The 20188-nt window shown below is 40.4% G+C and overlaps 1 protein-coding gene across 8 annotated transcripts in view; it reads right to left on the bottom strand.

Moving 5' to 3' along the window:
- Positions 1-17591, bottom strand: part of YEATS4 (YEATS domain containing 4) — a 75810-nt gene extending 58219 nt beyond the window's left edge. For 5 of the 8 annotated variants that reach the window (XR_013388826.1, XR_013388825.1, XR_013388827.1 and 2 more), the window contains exons 1-7: positions 17360-17590; positions 14182-14301; positions 11037-11103; positions 10835-10929; positions 6568-6660; positions 6390-6477; positions 603-694 (exon numbers count right to left, since the gene is read on the bottom strand). Coding sequence is in view for 2 of the 8 variants with exons in the window: in XM_077913788.1 (XP_077769914.1) it covers positions 525-694; positions 6390-6477; positions 6568-6660; positions 10835-10929; positions 11037-11103; positions 14182-14301; positions 17360-17410 (684 nt within the window). In the remaining 6 variants the exon portion in view is untranslated. Of the gene's footprint in view, positions 1-40; positions 695-4620; positions 4787-6389; positions 6478-6567; positions 6661-10834; positions 10930-11036; positions 11104-14181; positions 14302-17359 lie in introns of those variants that run through there. The other 3 variants (XR_013388829.1, XM_077913788.1, XM_077913789.1) reach the window with 3 other exon arrangements.
- Between the last annotated feature and the right edge of the window lie 2597 nt (positions 17592-20188).

Below are 20188 nucleotides of genomic sequence, written 5' to 3'. Positions count from 1 at the left end.
TGCTTATTTAAAAAGGAAGAAACACATCAAGAGGCAGACACAAGATCTATAAACTACATTTATTGAGTGCTTACTGGGCAGTGGGCACAACATACAAAAGAGGTAGGATGGGGACAGGTTAAGAACTTTAAAAATTAAATATACATGTTAATTTACCCACTAATTCTACCAGGAAAATACAAAATTTGTACAACTTACACATTAATATGAAATTGTGATGCCTGTCAAAAGGATAAGCTATACATACAATGCAAAAAAATTTTTAAAATTGTGCTTAACATGAGAATTACCCTAAAATGGGTTGATAAAATGCCTATACAGCATTCTTTCTTATTACATACATATATTTTACCTTAAAGATTGCTTGAAAAGTACAAATCCTTTGATCCCCTTGCTGGGAAATCTGTGGCCAACAACTACATGTGCTGTTTCTCTAAGAAACACCATAGCATCTGCAGTCCATTTCTCCCTTAAAGTCCATCTTATTTTCAGCTTAGCTTACTAGCAAGTTCTCTTAGAACTGTTTATATCTCTTTTGTCTGATCATCTTCTTCAAGTTTCCTGATTTCATTTTTTAAACAATTTATAGTTTCACGACTTGCCTTTAATCTCTCCTTAAGCTCTGCAATTTCAAAGCTTGTTTTTTTCTTCGCAGCTTCTAATTTTTCTCTGGTTTTCACTTCAAGTTCTGCAACTAAGGAAAACATATTTTTATTGAACTATTTCATTTTTCTCACATCTAAAGTATGTCAGACAGTAATAAATATGGCATTTCCTTAGGTCAGTTTCCATGATGAAATGTAAACTTAAGACACATTAAACACAGGGAAGTGGGTAGAAAGTTTAAACTCTCACAAGAGAATCCAAGATGTTTTCTACAACTAAGGTTGAAATTATGGCCATTCACATTTTCTTTCCCAATTAAGATGTTAAGATATAATGTCCTAGTTTTTCTCCCCATACCCATGTTAATTTGGAAATAAGGTGGCATACAATCCGAGAGACACCCAGCCAATAAGAGCTAACTAAATAGCGCTCTTCAATATATGTACAGGTAAAACTTACATAGAATCACACCGGTAGGGCAGCCCTGGTGGCACAGCAGTTTAGCACCGCCTTCAGCCCAGGGCATGATCCTGAAGTCCTGGGATCAAGTCCCACATCGGGCTCCCTGAATGGAGCCTGCTTCTCTCTGTGTCTCTCTCATGAATGAATTAAAACAAACAAACAAACAAACCTCTTAAAAAAAAAAAAAAAAAGAATCACACCAGTAGAGGATCCCTGGGTGGCTCAGCGGTTGAGCACCTGCCTTTGGCCCAGGGTGTGATCTTAGAGGCCTGGGATGGAGTCCCACATGGGGCTCGCTGCATGGAACCTGCTTCTCCCTCTTCCTGTGTTTGTCTGCCTCTCTCTCTCTCTCTGTCTCTCATAAATAAAAATCTTAAAAAAAAAAAACTTAGTTAAAAAAAGAAAAACAATCACACCAGTAAAACAAACCCTTACTTTTTTAAGAAAAAGATTAGCAAAAAAAAAAAAAAAAAAAAAAAGATTAGCAGTAACCACCTAGGTTTAAATTCCAGCTGTACCATTTACTAGCTGTGCCACTGTTGTTATTTCTATGCCCACTTCCCATTATAATGATGCATATTATAACGAGAACATAATGAACACCTCATATTATGTGAAAAACATTTTTTAAAAATTTTAACTTCTGGTTTTATTTAAAACCTCCCAACATAGGCCTACAGTACAGCTCTCTGAAGTTTTATCTGATTTTTTTTTTTTTTAAGATTTTATTTATTTGCCAGAGAGAGTGAGCCAGAGAGCACAAGACAAGGAGCGGGGGTGTAGGAGGGGGGGTGACAGGGGAGAAGTAGACTCTCCACTGAGCAAGGGAGCTGGATGTGGGCTCCTGCAGAGCTCAATCCCAGTATCCTGGGATCATGACCCGAGCCAAAGGTAAATGTTTAGCCAAATGAGCCACCCAGGTGCCCCTAACTTCTAGTTTTAATTGTCTCATTTAGTTTATTTTGCAACCTATTTCTTTCCCCCAAACTAGTTTTAATGGTTTTGCAGAAATTCTGGGAGATAATGTGCCCTTAGTTGAGTTTTTCTACTTTCTTGGTGTTTGTGGAATGATTCCTACTGGTATTAATGACCAGCTAGCATCTTAGGAAAGCAGACCTGTAAACTTTTATGTAAGAAGTTCATATGTAAAACTTTATTCAAAAATTTTAAACGAATTAATGTATATAAAGTATCTAGAATACGGTCAGGTACATAAAAAGCCATCCTAACTACCATTATGGTAGAGGAACACTAAATGATATTTAACCTTCTAAGCCTGTTATATAACAAATTACTAAAGACAATATCATTACTGCAAAATAGAATACACCTATTTAAATACCCCACTTGGACAGTGCAGCATTTTGTTTTACAAAGAAAAATGCCTACTTTTGTCTAGCATTTCCATCTTGTGGACATTTCAGGTAACTGCTGCTGATGACTATTAAAGCACAGTTGTACTTTTTTTTTAAGATTTTGTTTTTTCAAGAAAGAGAGAGAGGCAGACACACAGGCAGGGGAAGAAGCAGGCTCCTCACAGGGATCAAGTCCGATGTGGGACTCAATCCTGGGGCCCCAATCACACCCCGAGCCGAAGGCAGCCGCTCAACCAGAGCCACCCACGTGTCCCATGGTTGTACTTTTGATAAAATGAACACTAACTCGAAGCAGCATGGTTTGGTGGGGGAGAAAAACGCTTTGAAATCAGAAACACTTTAGTTCAAATACAACCTTGGCCCCTTATTAGCTAACGCTGATATCTCCTAAGTCTCCCTCAATCTGGTTTCTATTTAGTATAGTTAAAACTGTATTTCTCAGAGGCTGAGGATTAAGTAATAAATGTAAAGCATCTAGCACATTAAAAACATGCAATATTTATACAGCTGGTGACTTTCTTTTTATGATACATTTTAAAATACAATAATACAATTTTATATTGTCAAAATGATCCTTATTTTTCTTTGTGATTTCTTTCACTGCTTTTAACTTTGAAATTGCTTTTGAAACAGAAATTAAAGGCTCAAAAATTAAAAGACTGAAAAGTGTAGATAATGAAAAAAATGTCTCCTTTCACTCCCGCCCCACCCACCCACCAGTGTTTCTTCCTGGAGACAATCAGTTTTAGGTTTATTTGGTATCTTTCCAGAAATAATTTGTCCACAGACCAGCACACATCACACTTAGATGTGTGATTTCTTCTCGTCCCCAAAACAAGTGGTATCACACTATCGACAAACTGCGCTACATCTTGCTTATGTCTAAAAGCCTATTCTGTATCTACCATACAGCTGTCTCATTCTTTTAATGGCTACAGATGATCTCACCTAATGGATATTAATCTGTCCCCTTTGATGTACATTGAGTATTTCCATTTTTTCTTTTACAAACAATGCTATATGTGTCTGCTGTGCAAAATCATTTCAGTATACTTGCGGGAAAATCAGCACATTGGTAGGATAAACTCCTGCAAGTACAACTGTTGGGTCGAAGGATATATGTATTTGTAACTTTGAAGGAATGGCAAATGACTCTTAAAGGTTCTATTAATTTACAATCCTACTGGCATTGTATGTCTGTTTCCCTACTGCATCAACTCCTTGGTCTCAGTTACCCAAAAAGGTTAAAAACGGTATTTCAGAGTAATTTGCATTCTATTTTTACTACTGAGGCTGACCAATCTTTTTAAGTTTAGAAGAGACATTTCTCCCTTTTTATGGATTGTCTGTCTTTCCTTTGCTATTTTTTCTATCATATTGACTTTTTAAAAATTGAGGTAGAACCGACATATTAGTTTCAGGTGTACAACATAATGATTCCATATTTGTATATACTGCAAAATGATCATCACAGTAAGTCTGTCACCACAGTTACAAAATTTTTTTTCCGGTGATGAGAACTTTTAAGATCTCTTAGCAACTTTACAATATGCGATACAGTATTGCTAACTAGTTACATCCCCATGACTTATTTATTTTATAACTGGAAGTTTGTGCCTTTTGACCCCTTTCAGCCATTTCACCAACCTCCCACCCTCACCTCTGACAATCACCAATCTGGTCTCTATGAGCTTGTTTTAAGATTTATTTATTTTTAGGGATCCCTGGGTGGCGCAGTGGTTTAGCGCCTGCCTTTGGCCCAGGGCGCGATCCTGGAGACCTGGGATCGAATCCCACGTTGGGCTCCCGGTGCATGGAGCCTGCTTCTCCCTCTGCCTATGTCTCTGCCTCTCTCTCTCTGTGTGTGACTATCATAAATAAATAAAAATTAAAAAAAAAAAGATTTATTAAAGATTTATTTATTTTTAGATAAAGAGTGTGAATGCCTGTGTGAATAGGGGGAGAGGGTGAGAGAGGAGCAGACTCCCTGCTGAGTGTGAAGCCCAATGTCGTACTTGATCTCAACTCTGAGATCATGACCTGAGCCAAAAACTAAGAGTCAGACGCGCTTAACTGACCGAGCTGCCTAGGCACTGTGGGTTGTTTTGTTTGTTTGTTTGTTTTTTAATATTTCATATGGAAGTGAGATCATTTGGCATTTGTCTTTCTGACTTACTTCACTTAGCATAATGCCCTCAAGGTCCATCCATGTTGTCACAAATGTTAAGATTTCCTTCTTTTTTACGGCTGAATAATATTCCGTTGTGTATACACCCCATTTTCTTTATTCGTTCATCAATAGACACTTAGGTTGTTTTCATATTGGGCTATTGCAAATAATGCTGCAATTAAAATGGGGGACTCTATTAGCACCTCGATTTTCAATTAATATTTGTTTTCTTCAGAGAAATATCCAGAAGTGGCATTACTGAATCATATGGTAGTTCTGTTTTTAATTTTTTGAAATTTTCAAATTTCCATGCTGTTTTCCATAGTGGCTGCACCAACTTATATTCCTACCAACAGTGCATCAGGGTTTCCTTTTCTCTACATCCTTGCCAACACTTATTTCTTGTCCCTTAGATAACAGCCATTTTCTAGGTGTGAGATCATATCTCATTCTAATTTTAAGTTGCATTTCTCTGAAGATTAGTGATACTGAGCACCTTTTCATGTACCTGTTGGCCATCTGTAGGTCTTCTTTGGAAAACGATCTCATTTTTAAACTGGATTATTTGCTTCTTTTTTGCTATTGAGTTGTGGAGTTCTTTGTTTTGGATATTAACCCCTTATCAGATATATAATCTGTAAATATGTTTTTTCCCATTCAGTATGTTGCCTTTTCATTTTGGTGGTGCTTTCCTTTGCTGTGCAGAAACTTTTTAGTTATCGGCATTTCTTACTGATGTGTAGGAGCTCTTTATACCTTAAGGAAACTAGTCATTTGTGATAGGAGTACGATATTTTTTCGTGGCTTGTCTGCCTTTAGACTTTGTTTAGAGCGTTTTACTATGCAAAAATTTTTATTCCTTTGCTCCCTCTCTCTCCATATCAATTAACAAACACATACTGAGTGAAAGGCACTTTGCCAGATGCTAGGGTGAGGCAGGAGAGAGACAAGGAAAAAAAATATGTATTACTATAGAAACCCCTAAGAAGGATGTTTTAAATTATTCACAAAGTATATGTACTTTCAGAAAGGTAAAAGACAGGGGATCCCTGGGTGGCTCAGCGGTGTAGCGCCTGCCTTTGGCCCAGGGCGCGAGCCTGGAGTCCCGGGATTGAGTCCCGCGTCGGGCTCCCGGCATGGAGCCTGCTTCTCCCTCTGCCTGTGTCTCTGCCTCATTCTCTCTCTCTCTCTATGTCTATCATAAATAAATAAATAAATCTTAAAAAAAAAAAAAGGGTAAAAGCCTCTCACATTCTCTGAAATACTTTTATTCCCTAATTACATTTAAAGATAGCTTTTCATTAATCTTGCTTAACCTGTCACTCAACCATTTTCTGTTTACTAGTCTTTGGTCATAAAGTCTGTGTGAAGAACCTTGCAGAACACAATTACAGTTGACCCTTGAACAACACAGACTTTAGGGGTGCTGACCACTCTCCCTTACCCAACCCGGTGACAGTCAAAACTGTGTATAACTTAACTTCCCAAACACTTCACTACTAAGAGACTACTGTTGACAGGAAGCCTTACTGACAAAGAATCAATTAACACATATTTTGAATATTATATATATTTAGTCTGTATAATAAAGTAAGCTAGAAAAAAATGTTAAAGGAAAATACATTTACAGTACTATACTGTATAGTATATTTTTTAACTCTTAAAAAATTTACTTTTATATCCTTAGAAAAACAATAATAGTCACTAATCATAATCTTTTCACCATTATAGAATACATCATTTTTTAGGATTAATTATGAATTCATGGCACTTACATTCTGTTTCATGCTTATAGGCTCCTAATGTTAGCTGGCGAGATGTTGTTAACAATTGTTGCATCATTGCTGTTGGGTCTTGAAATATCTAATGGGATAGAATGAAAAAATAGCCCAATAACTTCAAAGTTCTATAACTTAAAATGCTTTTAAAATTCTCATTATAAAATCTTCTTACCATTTCATCATAGAACTCTGAAACCACTGTCTTTTTTCCCAGCATTGCATTGGTGTCTGACTGAAACAGCTTTAATAAATGATAGAGGGTTACCTGTGAAATAAAAACAGATGTCACATCTGTGCAATGGTTTTCATCACCGTGAGACATCATGATTTCTGTAACTGAATTAGAAAGTAGAATTAGTTAACATGTCAAATGCAGAATTATCTTAACTACAACTTACTGTGTGGCAAATCAAATTCTGTACTTCTGTTTTTCTATTAGGTATTATTGTCCATCCACATCTACTAAAGCTGAGTGTTTTAAAGAGGGTAGGTATGGATGTTATAAAACATCTCTACAGAAAGACTATGTAGAAAAATAACATGAAATACAGCTATAGAAACTAAGCTGGAAAATCATGAAGATGGGAATTTTTTTTACTTCCATAAGTGAAATCAGATTAATTTTGACAGTTATTCTGTGAAGATTAGTTTACAAATTTACAGAGGGAGAAAAGATTTGACACTTTCAAAATAAATAACCAATACTAAAATGCTCAGTGACGCCAAGATATTTTCTCTGGTGGTCTATAACATAATAAACAAAAGTCAGTCAATGTTAATTCACTTTGGTAGAAGCAACAGGTCTTCAAAATACATAAAAACATGTATAACATGAAATCAAAGGAAAAGCTTTGCAGCACAATGCGTGATTACTTGAGCAAAATAAAAGTTGGCTAGTAAAACAGTAGAGTTGATGTTGAAGGTGTAGAAACCAATTCAGAGGCCTCAAAGAATTTTCCAAACGGTTAGCTAAAATAATTATAAGGAGCATGTATCATACGCCATACTTAAAGATAATTTGACAAATTTCTCAAGTAGACAAAAAGGAGGTAAGACCACACAGGTGGATAAAGAGAAATTCACAACATGAAAAGCTAAGGGAGAAAACAGCAGCAGAGGTTGGAGCCAGCAGAGACAGGGAGGCTTCAAGCCCAACGCTACCAAGTACAGAAGTCAAGAATGCTTTGCAGTGGCTGGGCCTGTTAACCTTCCTTTCTCCAATCACTCAAAGACAAGAAAGCATATCCCCTGTGAAATTTAGACTTTTTTACCCAAACAATCAAGTATGAGGTAAAAATAACGATATTTTCAGGTAGCAATGGCTCTGAAGGTTTATTTCTCAGGCATCCTTTCTAAAAAAATTCCTCCAATGAAATGAAAAAAACCTGGAACAATGGAGAAAAAGGATCATCTGTCATGACATGAGGAGATGATGACAGGTACTACTGAAAACTGAAAAATCTGAACACAGAGATTTAAATATATGAGATGCATGGGAGTAATTTCTAGAGAAACTGAAAACAATCACTGTAGTTTTCCTACGGAAGGGGCCAGAGATGGGATAAAGATGTGATGGGTTGAACTGTGTCCCCCTAAAAGATATGCCGAAGCCCTAACCCTCAGTACTAGTAAATGTGACCTTCTTTTGAAACAGATGTAATCAACTTAAGATGGGAGTTCTCAGGTTAAGCCCTAATCCAACATGACACAGAGACAAGGAGGGAGAGGAGCCAGGTGACAATGAAGGCAAAGATTTTAGTTATGCCACCAATGCCAAGAAACACCTGTGGCTACCAGGAACTAGTAGAGGCAAGAAAGGATCCTTCCCTAGAGGTTCTGGAGAGAGCATGACCAATACCTTGATTTTGGACTTCTAGTGTCCAGAACTGTGAGATACCTGTTGTTTTTAGCCACTCAGCTTATGATGCTTTGTTATGGCAGCCCTAAGAAATTGACACAGGAGACTTCTATTTTTTGTTTTTAAAATCTTTTTTAAAACCATGTGCATATCTTAGTTTTACAATTTAAGAACTTAAAACTGTCATAAAACTGTCCTTCCTTGAATTTATTATTCAGACACCTAAAGCCATTCATATAGATAAAGACAATGAAAAACGTAAAGACAGATGTCTCTAATTTTGACAGGTGTTTGAAGATTCTCAGAGCAATGAAAATGCCTATGCTAGCCATGAAAATATTTCTAGAATAAAAACCCAATTTTAGCTTTTTTTTTTTTTTTTTTTTTTGGAACAACCATTCCTTTTAGAATGGTTTAATATATAATAGGTTACTGGGTAACAGAAATAAATCACACATTACTTTTGTCTTTCTTTTATATTTTAAATAAGCCTTCATGACTTAAAGAGCCAACAATTACTAAAGTATAATGGTTTCATCATACTAAAAGAATACGACATCAGTTCTTGGATAATAAAATTTAGGCCTGTGTAGATCTGTATGGAAACGTATTCAATAAATTAATTACTGCAGAAGTACAATAACCATTCTTTCCAAGAGTGGACTTTGAGAATGGTTTCATAATGAAGTTATATGACACAATGACTTCTTTCAGAGGTGTATTTTCCAATTGGGAGTGGTGGGTAAGACAGATGAAGGACAGCCAGGTGAGGCTATGCAATCTCACAAAGTTAAAAAGAGTTTCTGCCCCAGTAGCAGATTTTTCTTCTCTCTCAACATCTGCTGTATTTCTGTGTTTTCTCCCTAACAGACTATTTTCATTAAGGACAAGAGCAGTATCTCATCCTTGTAGCCTTGAATAGTATATTGGCAAATAATGGACATTAATAATTTCTTGCCAGGTAGAATATAATGTCTTTTCGAAGTATTTTTTTTTTTTTTAAGATTTTGTTTATTTGACAGAATGTGAGAAAGCATAAGCAGGGGGCAGCAGCACAGGGAGAGCAAGAAGCAGGCTCCCCACTGAGCAGGGAGCCCAACGCGGGGCTCATTCCCAGGACCCTGAGGATCATGACCTGGGTCAAAGGCAGATACTTAACTGAGTCACCCAGGTGCCCTGTTGAGAGTATTCTAGAAGGACAAAAGGAAGATAGGAGATCTGGAAACCTCATCACATGGAAAATAGTTAAATGAGCTATAAATGTTATTTGGGAGGAAAAAAAAACAAATGTATGAATAGTTATCAGTAAAAAACTGAATGAAGCTTAACATAAACTAGAGCTTTCTTACCACTTGAACTACCCCAAATATGAATAGGATGTTTCACTTAACAACAAAACTCAATAGTCTCTCTACTGGAGACAGCAAGACCAAACAAGACTCTCACTTTGAATTCCTATGTAGGAAGAGTGTGGCCTCTATCTGTTGGTCCTAAATATTACTGTGCACCAGAATCACCCGGGGTGTTGGCCCCAATCCAAACCTACTAAATCAGACTCTCCAGGGGATGGGATCCAGAGTTTCCATTTTTAAAAAATTCCGATATCTTTGGTGCAGTCCACTAAGAACTAATTTTCTGAACTACAGGCCCAAGTTCACAGCTCCTTTAGAAGCACATACAATTTTCAAAATGTAACCTGATTACTAAAGTGTAAATGTTTGGTGCTAAAGGAATGAACTCAATCTACCAAGATGAAAATTAATGGTGATGACCTGAAACTAGGGTTAAATACCAACAATAACAATGTGGAAGGAGAGAGCCATAACTGAGTTGTGACCCTATGGGTTTACAAACAGAACAAGTTGAGTGGTTTTAGCCAAAAGAAAGGGTAATGGAAAGAATGTGAGGTCTGAATGCAAATAACTTGGGTTCAAAAATTAGTTCTGCCACAGTTTGTGTTTTTGAGCATATGACTTGATCCCCAAACCTTAGAATCCTCATCTCTAAGATGATATCATCAATCTCACAAAACTCCTGAGGGATCAAAGTGAAAGTTTTAAGGGACTTTTTACATTACCAAGCAATAATCTAATAAGAGATCAAACGAAAAAAAAAATCAGTGGTTATAAATAAAAATTCATGAATAAAATAGAAAGTAAAGCTGCTAATACTGATAGCAACTTGAAAAAGCAGAAAGACTGTTGCTAGGGTTTTTTTTACTATAAAAAGCTGGATACTCTCATTCCAGACAACAAATGGATTAGTCTTATTACTGATAACCAAATAATTATTAATGAATTTTAAGCTTTTTTGCTATAGTAATCACATTATTCCATGGTTTCTTTCTGAGAAATGTCCACATTATATCCCTTCTTTCCATGCTTGAAAACTAAGTTTCGAGATGCACTCCCCATAAAAATGAAAAACCTTACTTAACTCATGGCAAGATACATACATCATGCTAAAGCTTACATAAAGTTTATCTGAATAAAAATGTTAACACATAACAAACTATTCATTAAGTATATAACATTTTTACGATTATAAAAATCTATTTTATGCAAAGATTATCATTACTCACAGGTCTTTCATTAGGATCAATGAAAAATATTTTGATGATTATTTCGAATTCACCCCATCCTGTTTCAGTAATTTCATATGGAGGTTTAGTAACAACTGAAGAGAAAAAAAAAAACAATTATAAATTATAAATAATTGATAGTCTTCTACATCTTTTTAAATTTGTTAAATTTTCTATTATGAATCAAAAAACTGTACTGTACCTCTTAAAGGATTGCCATAGCTCTCATGTAATTTAAATTGGATTTTCTTCACATATGCTGACATATCCTACAATACAGAGGAATTAATTAGTTCTGCCATCTACAATAAAAATAGTAAAATATACTGAGTATTGTACCTAATTTTATAAAATATACTTTCCCTCAAATGTTATGGAATCTAATTTTATTTTATTTTATTTAAACTTTTATGTACAGTTAACATTTCATAGTTTCAGGTGTACAATATAGTAATTCAACAATTTCACACATTACACAGTGCTTGCTATGACAAGTGCACTCCTTAATCCCCACTGGATTCCTAATTTTCTAAAAAACATGAGTTATACCCAGATTTGGTATTTATTTATTTTTTATTTTTTTTAAAGATTTTATTTTATTCATTCATGAGAGACACAGAGTGAGAAAGAGAAAAAGAGAGAAAGAGAGGGGTGGGGGCAGAGGGAGAAGCAGGCTCTGTGCAGGGAGCCTGACGTGGGACTCGATCCCGGGTCTCTAGGATCACAACCTGGCCCAAAGGCGGCACTAAACCACTAAGCCACCAGGGCTGCCCTTGGTATTTACTTTAAACAAAGGACACTTTGAATTCTTTCAGAACTCATACGGGAATATACCCATCAATCATTCACTTGTTTTGCAAATCCTATTTTTATATATCTCTACAGACAATGCTCTAAATTAATTTTGATTTTCTTTTTAAAATTTATTTGGCAGAGATAAAGGGAGAAAGAGAGAGAGAGAGAACAAGCAGGGGGAGTGGCAGGCAGAGGAAGAGGGAGAAGCAGACTCCCTGCCAAGCAAGGAGCCTGATGGATCCCACCAGGACCCTGGGATCATGATCTGAGCTGAAGGCAGATTCTTAACCAACGAAGCTACCGAGGTGCCCCAAAGATAGATAGATAGATAGATAGATAGATTTACTTACTTATTTATTTATTTAATTAATTAATTTATTTATTTATTAATTATTGGGGGAGGAGTAGAGAGGTGGGAAGATTTTTATTTTCTATAAAAACATTTCCAACATACTTTATAGAAATAAGCACATAAATTAAAGCACATCTAAGAACTAAGCAAGTTTAAAGAACAAAATTCTATTATACAAAGCTAAGGTCAACTAAACTAAGCAACCTAGAACCATCAGACAGAAAACTCAATTTTATTTTGAAGCACAGGAGCATATTCACTAGTGCTGGCACGCAAAAGGGATTCTCCTAGGAAAAGTGGCTTTTTCAAAAAAATTCATTGTAGAAAAATAAGAAGATGCAAAACAGAATCAGTCACACTTGACAGTAGTGTTCATTAATCTTTTTATTTGCTTTCACGACATTTTTTATGTGATTATCCACATTTTTAAAAAACTGAGGTCATATAATGATATACTGATACCTGCTTTCATCACTTTATATTATGAACATTTTTTGCAGATTTTCATAAGCACGTTTGAAGACTCTTTGGGAAAACATTCATTATTTTCTACAAATATGAGTGACTACCAATATTGGGTACCTGATGCTACAATGGTAAATAACAGATTCTTATCCTTAGGGTAGGGAGCTGACAAGAAAACCAGCATTTCAATGTTACCTGTGTAGGGAGGGCAATATGTATAAATTTGCAGGAATGGCATCTAATCTAGATCTTTGGAGATCAAGAGAGTAGCTCAAAGGGAAATACACTTAAGCTAAGACCTAAAGAAACACTAAGAATGGAGTAGGTAGGAAGGAATGAATAAAGATAATTAAGAGTGTCCCTTTGGGAAACTGAGAGTAATCTAGTATTGATGGAATTAATGTAGAGTATAAGGAAATGATGAGGCAAACACAGCAAGGGATAAGAATGCAGACAGAATTAGGAAAGACCACGGCAGACTTTCTAAAATCTTCTTTTAATTAAAGATTATATTTTTAAGTCATCTCTATACCCAACATGGGGCTTGAACTCACAACCCCAGATCAAGAGTCATAAGCTCTACTGACTGCCTGACTGAGCCAGGCACCCCTAAAATATGATAGTTTTAACTTTATCCTGAGGGCAACAGGTAGTCACTGAAGGGTTGTTGTTTTAAATAAGACCTTTATCAAGATATTCACACACCACACAATTCCCCCGTTTATAATGACTATTCAATGGTTTTTTAGTACATTCAGAATTGTACAGCCATCCCCACAATCAATTTTAGAATATTTTTATCACACAAAAAGAAACCCCACATCCAACAGCACTCAATTCTAAGTCCCTCCTTGCCTCATCCACTGGCAACCACTAATCAATTTTCTGTGTCTATGGATTTGCCTATTCTGGACATTTTATAAAAATGGAATCATCCAATATATGATTTTGGTCTGGCTTCTTTCACTTACAATAATGTTTCTAAATTTATTCCATGTGGTAGTAGCATATATCAGTACTTTATTTCTTTTACTAATAATATTCCATTGTATGGATGTGCTGTACTTTATTTATCCATTCATCAGCTGAAAGATATTTGAGGTGTTTCCATTTTTTTGGCTATCATGAATAATGCGGCTACGAATATTCATACACAAGTTTTTGTGTGAATTTTCAAGGGTTTTATATTGAGAAATATTCATTCAATGAGTATCTGCTGAATACCTACTATGGACTATGTTCCAGGCATTAGAGATTCAGCAGCAAAACAAAATTACCAGCAGCCAGATTATACAGTGTTTTGTCTTTCACCTTCTCTGATGGTCTTATTAACAAATTGTTCCAGGACGCCTGAGTGGCTCAGTGGTTTAGCACCTGCCTTCAGCCCAGGGTGTGATCCTGGAATCCCGGAATCGAGTCCCATGTGGGGCTCCCTGCATGGAGCCTGCTTCTCCCTCTGCCTGTGTCTCTGCCTCTCTCTCTCTCTCTCTCTCTGTGTGTCTCTCATGAATAAATAAAATCTTAAAAAAAAATTGTTCCTAAAAAGTGTTAACTACTCTTCCTGAAACACCTGATTAAATACTGGGCTAACTTAATACATGATTGGAACATATACTCTGCTTATAGCATGGTTCTTGTTACCATAACTTAAAAGTGACTATAAAATATTACAATTTATCTTCAATCAAAACCAAACTGTGGTTTCAAAAAAGTTATAGAAGAAACAAGTGCCTACCTCATTTCTATATGGTTTTACATACACGGTCCACTGATGGGTGTGCCCATCCTCTTCTCTTTTCTTTCCAAAATATCGAGCAACATTACCATAAACTATTGGCTTAACGATAGTAACCCCCTAAAAGAAAAGTAATTTCAACACCAATTAATTTTGTATCATTACCCAAATATACAGAATAAGAGCTCTGAAAACTTGTTTTAAGAAATGGCAGGCAATCTAAATACCTAGCGTTTGCCTATAACATGGATTTCTCTCAAAAAATCAACTGTAGACAATAATCATTTAATATTAACACAAGTAACTAAATACCAGATTAATTACAATGTTCCCACTTTGAAAATGTAGATTTAAATCATGTAAAAATATTTTTTTCTTTCTTTTTTTTTTTTTTTTTTGAAGAAAGGTGAAGTGTTCTTTATTCACAAACCTTAAAGTGAGCCTCCGGAATTAAGACCGCCAATTTTGACTGCCACCACCTGATGGGAACAATGTCCTGATTTACCAGCTTATGGCAGTGTTTTCCAAAGCACAGTACAAATACTAAAGGCTGTCTGGGAAAGGACTTTAGGTAGAATTAGGACAAACATTTTTTTTTAATCTATTACTTATGTGTTAAGTTCTGAGGTGTAGGTACATGTTTCTCATCGCATCTGGTTAAGGGTAGAGGTATTGACTGTTGCCATATTATTATGGAAAGGAGAGACAGGTTTCAAGTGAGGAGAAAATGTTGAATTGTTGCACATGAAACTTGAAACTATGTTCAACAGTAAGAATGTATCTGAAAGTCAAAGAGCAAGATAGACCACATGTGAAAAGGGCTGTGCCAATGTAGTCAACAGTTAATAAGAAGCGAGGAAAAGCAGTGAACAAATGGAAAAGCTGGATAATTAAAAATCCAATCTCTATTAGCCTCAAGATAGTCCAGAAGAAGGCAAGCAGTTTGTATGAGAATTTAAATAATCTCAGTAAATGTTCTCTGACGCCTGTAGTGCTGACAGGTGGGGCATCAGGTTCATCGCCTGAATAAAATGAGCACAAGAAGCACTGGCGTGGGGCGCAGATTACAGATGCTGCAGCTGTTACTGTAGCTAAAACTTGCAGATTTCCTCAGTGATGCAAAGGGAGTTCATCTGTCAATAGACTTTCTAGCTGAAGGAAATTTCTCTAAATTGAACACTCAAATCCCAGCGAAAGAAATTTATTGAAATTGGAAAAAGATGCCTACAAGAACAATTAGTAAATCCTTAATTTTAAAGCTTTACATGACATGCACTCTTGTGGAAAAGTATGTGAGGACTCCAAGCCTAATTTTCTCAAATCACTTTGGACTTAACTTTTTGAACCTTACAGGATTACAAGTAGAGAAAGTTTGTTGTTGTTTTTTTAAAAAAGATTTTATTTATTTATGAGAGAGAGCGGCAGAGACTGGCAGACGGAGAAGCAGGCTCCATGCAGGGAGCCCAATGACATGGGACTGGATCCTGGGTCTCCAGGATCATGCCCTGGGCTGCAGGTGGCGCTAAACTGCTGAACCCCCAGGCTGGCCCAAGTAAAGAAAGTTCTAAGTTCTCCAAAAGTTAACATTTTTTAAAGCCTTCAATAGCACTTTCCTATCCATTCAAAGACTTGCCCAAAGCTTGGACAAAAGATATACTTACAAAGTTCCTAGTACTATGGATTTTACCTGCCATCTTTCCCTTTCTGTTAAATGTTGGTAGTTTCTTAAGTTTTCCAATAATTCCTACTTTACAGGGGATATTAAAGCACCATGCGTGATACAGTTGTATACAGCTGAGAGTACAGAGGTTGGTGCAAACGGGGCTCCCTTCTTCTTATTTTTTTTTTAAGATTTTATTTATTCATGAGAGAACAGAGAGAGAGAGAGGCAGAGGGAGAAGCAGGCTTCATGCAGGGAGCCCGACGTGGGACTCATCCCGGGTCTCCAGGATCACACCCCGGGCTGCGGGCTGCAGGCTGCAGGCGGTGCTAAACAGCTGAGCCCCCAGGGGATTCCCCCTCCCTTCTTCTTTTTTTTTTTTTTCATTCATTCATTCATTCATTCATTCTGATAGACATAGAGAGAGGCAGAGACACGGGCAGAGGGAGAAGGCGGCTCCATGCAGGGAGCCCTACGTCGGATGTGGGACTCGATCCCAGGTCTCCAGGATCATGCCCTGGGTTGCAGGCGGTGCTAAACCGCTGAGCCACCAGGGGATACCCCTCCCTTCATTTTAAAGAGAAATTTCCTTTTCTGCAATGAGTCGAAAATCAGAGAAGGGTTGTAAACACAGCTGTTCCATCAAGAACCAGATAGTCTTGCCTTAAAAGCCAAGGTGCCAGGGGATCCCTGGAGGGCTCAGCGGTTTAGCGCCTTCCTTTGGCCCAGGGAACGATCCTGGAGTCCCGAGATCGAGTCCCGCGTGGACTCCCTGCATGGAGCCTGCTTCTCCCTCTGCCTGTGTCTCTATCCGGCCCCTCTCTCTGTGTGTGTCTCTCATGAGTAAATAAATAATAAAAAAAAGTCTTAAAAAAAAAAAAAAAAAGCCAACATGCCAGGCAACGTAGGAAAGCGGGAGGGTGGGCAGCTCGGGGGGCTCAGCGGTTTGGCGCCGCCTTCGGCCCAGGTCGTGACCCGGGGTCCCAGCATCGAGTCCCACGTCGGGCTCCCCGCACGGAGCCTGCTTCTCCCTCCGTGTCTCTGCCTCTCTCTCTCTCTGTCATGCATAAATAAACAAAATCTTAAAGAAAGTGGGAGAGTTAATGTGTCCGTGCGGACCAACTTGCAAAAGAAAAGGAACCTTAGTGACCGTCGTCTCCGAGCCTTGATGCTAGGGCGGCGGCCGCCGTGGGGCCGCGGGGCCGCGGTTCTGACCCCGCTCCCCGCCCGCCCTTCAGGCCCCACCAGCACACGCACGGGGTCACCTGGCGAGGCCGCCGCGGGGCCCGGATCAGCAACGTCCACGCCCCCCGTCACGCCATCACGGGACGAGGCGAGCGCAGAGCCGGCCGAGTCGTAGCCGAAACGCAACCCAAGCCCCACCGAGTGCCCGTGTCCCCCGCGCAGCCGCTGCCTCGCGCTCGTCCCGGAGCCGCAGCTCACGCCCCGGCCGAGAAGGCGCGACCGGGACCCCCGCCCCGAGAGCCGCGCGGACGGCGGCGCGAGCCGGGCACTGACCTTCACTCTCCCGCCGGAGTCAGGCCCAAATTCGGCCATTCTCTTGAACATATTGTCCTACGGAAGAAGCCGCCGCCGCCGCCAGGGAAACAGACCGGGGCCGGCGGGGTCGCCGCTCCCGTCAGAGGCCACGCTCCTCCCGCGCGGGGCCCAGGCGGCTGCTTCCTGGCGGAGCGAGGGCGCGGCGCCGACGAGCGGCCAAGTCCTGGCGGGAGGCGGGAGGCGGGAGGCGGGAGGCGGGCGGCGGGAGGCGGGAGGCGGGCGGCGGGCGGCGGGGCGGGCGGCGGGAGGCGGGAGGCGGCGTCCCGGAAGCGCGTGGAGCCCCGCGCGCTGAGAGCCCCACGGAAGCAGGAGCGCCGGCGGAGCGAGTGCGCAGGCGCAGGGAGCTGGCGGCGCGAGTGCGCAGGCGCAGGCCGTGGCCCAGCCGGCGGGGCGTGGCCGGGTGGGGCGTGGCCGAGGCGGGAGGGGGCGTGGCGGTGGTCCTGACGCGCCCCCAGGCCCGGTGCCTACGGAACCACCCAGAGGTTGGCTTTCGGAGCTCGTGCGGGTCGATTCGGAGGTCAGGTTCGCACACCCCGCTGGCCCGCCTGCAGCTTTTCGTCGTTTTCAGCCAGCCCTCCGAGCGTGAAGCGCCGATTTGTTATTTACCGGCTTCTCCCTTTCCCTGCTCTCTTTCCCGGAGGCGGTACCGCAGGCCGCAGAACAGGGCGCCGGCTCCCTCGCTGCGCCCGCAGGGGTCGGGGCCGCGCTAGGCGCCTGCGCGTCGGCTGCAGCCTGAGATGCCGGCGGGCGCTCGTCGCTGCGGCCCGGCCCCTGTGGCCTAGGCTCCCCGGCTCTCAAAGCCCGGCTCTGACGTCAGCCCTCGCGCCCCCCCCCCTTTTTTTTTTTTTAAAGATTTCATTTATTTATCCATGAGAGACACACAGAGAGAGAGGCAGAGGGAGAAGCGGGCTCCGTGCAGGGAGCCCCTTGCGGGACTCGGTCCCTGGATCCCGGGTCACGACCCGGGCGAAGGCGGCGCTAAACCGCTGAGCCCCCGGCTGCCCCCTCCCACTCTTTTAGAGGATGACGTCGCGGGGAACCTCACTCAGAAGACAGACCACCGCGCCAGCTTTGGTTTCCCCAATGTTTTCCCATCCACTTTCCTGCCCCTTTCCCTGTACGTTGCGCTTTTTCCCATAAGAAGAATGACGTTTAAACCTTTCTCATTAAGAACAGCATGAAGGTTCCTTAAAAAAAAAACCCTACTGTGCTAGATCTAGCAATTGCACTACTTGGTATTACCCAAAGGATAAAAAAATTCCGCTGTTTAGAGCAGCGTTAGCAATAGTAACCACGTGAGGGCAGCCTGGGTGGCTCAGCGGTTTAACACCAGCCTTGGGCCCAGGTCGTGACCCAGGTTCCAGGGATGGAGTCCCACATCAGGCTCCCTGCATAGAACCTGCTTCTCTCTCTGCCTGTGTCTCTGTCTCTGTCTCTATCTGTCTGTCTCTCTCTCTCTGTGTCGCTCATGAATAAAATATTTAAAAACAAAAAATAACCAAATGATGGAAAAGAGACCGAATGTTTGTGAACTGATAAGTGGATAAGGAAGATGTGGCACAGGGCACCGCAGTGGCTCAGTCGTTTAAGCCTCTGACTCCTGATTTCGACTCAGGTCATTGTCTCAGCTCAGGACCCACATTGGGCCCCACGCTCAGCAGGGAGTCTGCTTTCAGAGTCTCCCTCTCCCTTCCTCTGCCCCTCCTGCTTGTGCACCTGTTCTCTTTCTCAAATAAATCTTTAAAAAGAAAAAAAGATGTGGTATATATACACACACAGTGGACTATTACTCAGCCTTAAAAAAAAGAATGAAATCTTGCCATTTGCCTTGACTGCGATGGAGCTAGAGAGTATTATGCCAAGTGAGATAAGTCAGAGAAAGACCAATACCATATAATTTACTCATGTGTGGAATTTAAGAAACAAACCAGATAAGCATGGGGGGTGGGGAGACGCAAATCAGGAAACAGACTCTCAACTGCAGAATGAACTAAAGATTACAGGAGGGGAGGTGAGAGCATGGGTTAAACAGGGAATAGGTGTCAAGGAGGGCGCTTGTGATGAGCGCTGGGTACTATATGTATGAGGTATGTGTGTGTATGACGCTTGCATGAGGAATCTCTGAATTCTATCCTTGAAGCTAATATTACACCGTATTAAATAATTTAAAATCTTTCTTGTTAAAAACCAACAAACCATTTTTGATCGTGCATATCTCTATTTTTGGGCTATCATTAAAAGTCGACCTTGAGGGATCCCTGGGTGGCGCAGCGATTTGGCGCCTGCCTTTGGCCCAGGGCGCGATCCTGGAGACCTGGGATCAAATCCCACGTCGGGCTCCCGGTGCATGGAGCCTGCTTCTCCCTCTACCTGTGTCTCTGCCTCTCTCTCTCCCTGTGTGACTATCATAAATAAATAAAAATAAAAAAAAGAAGTCGACCTTGAAAAGGTTGTCAACATTTCCTATCTATTTCCAGATGCTCCTCGGTCTATGACTTTTTTTTTTTTTAAGATTTTATTTATTCATGAGAGACAGAGAGAGAGAGAAGCAGAGACACAGGCAGAGGGAGAAGCAGACTCCATGCAGGGAGCCATCCAATGCAGGACTCATCCCAGAACCCCGGGGTCACGCCCTGAGCCAAAGGCAGACACTCAACCGCTGAGCCCCCCAGGTGCCCCTATCACCTTCTGAATTTCATCCTCACTGAAGCCTCTCTGACCAGAGTTACTGACTTCTCTATTAGTAAATACATTAACGACTGTCCCTTGACTCATTTAACTCCTTGG

Source organism: Canis aureus, chromosome 11 (assembly GCF_053574225.1).
Source record: "Canis aureus isolate CA01 chromosome 11, VMU_Caureus_v.1.0, whole genome shotgun sequence".
Lineage (NCBI taxonomy): Eukaryota > Metazoa > Chordata > Mammalia > Carnivora > Canidae > Canis > Canis aureus.
The sequence above is the reverse complement of the archived record's forward strand: the minus strand, read 5'-3'. Positions and strand labels throughout refer to the sequence as shown.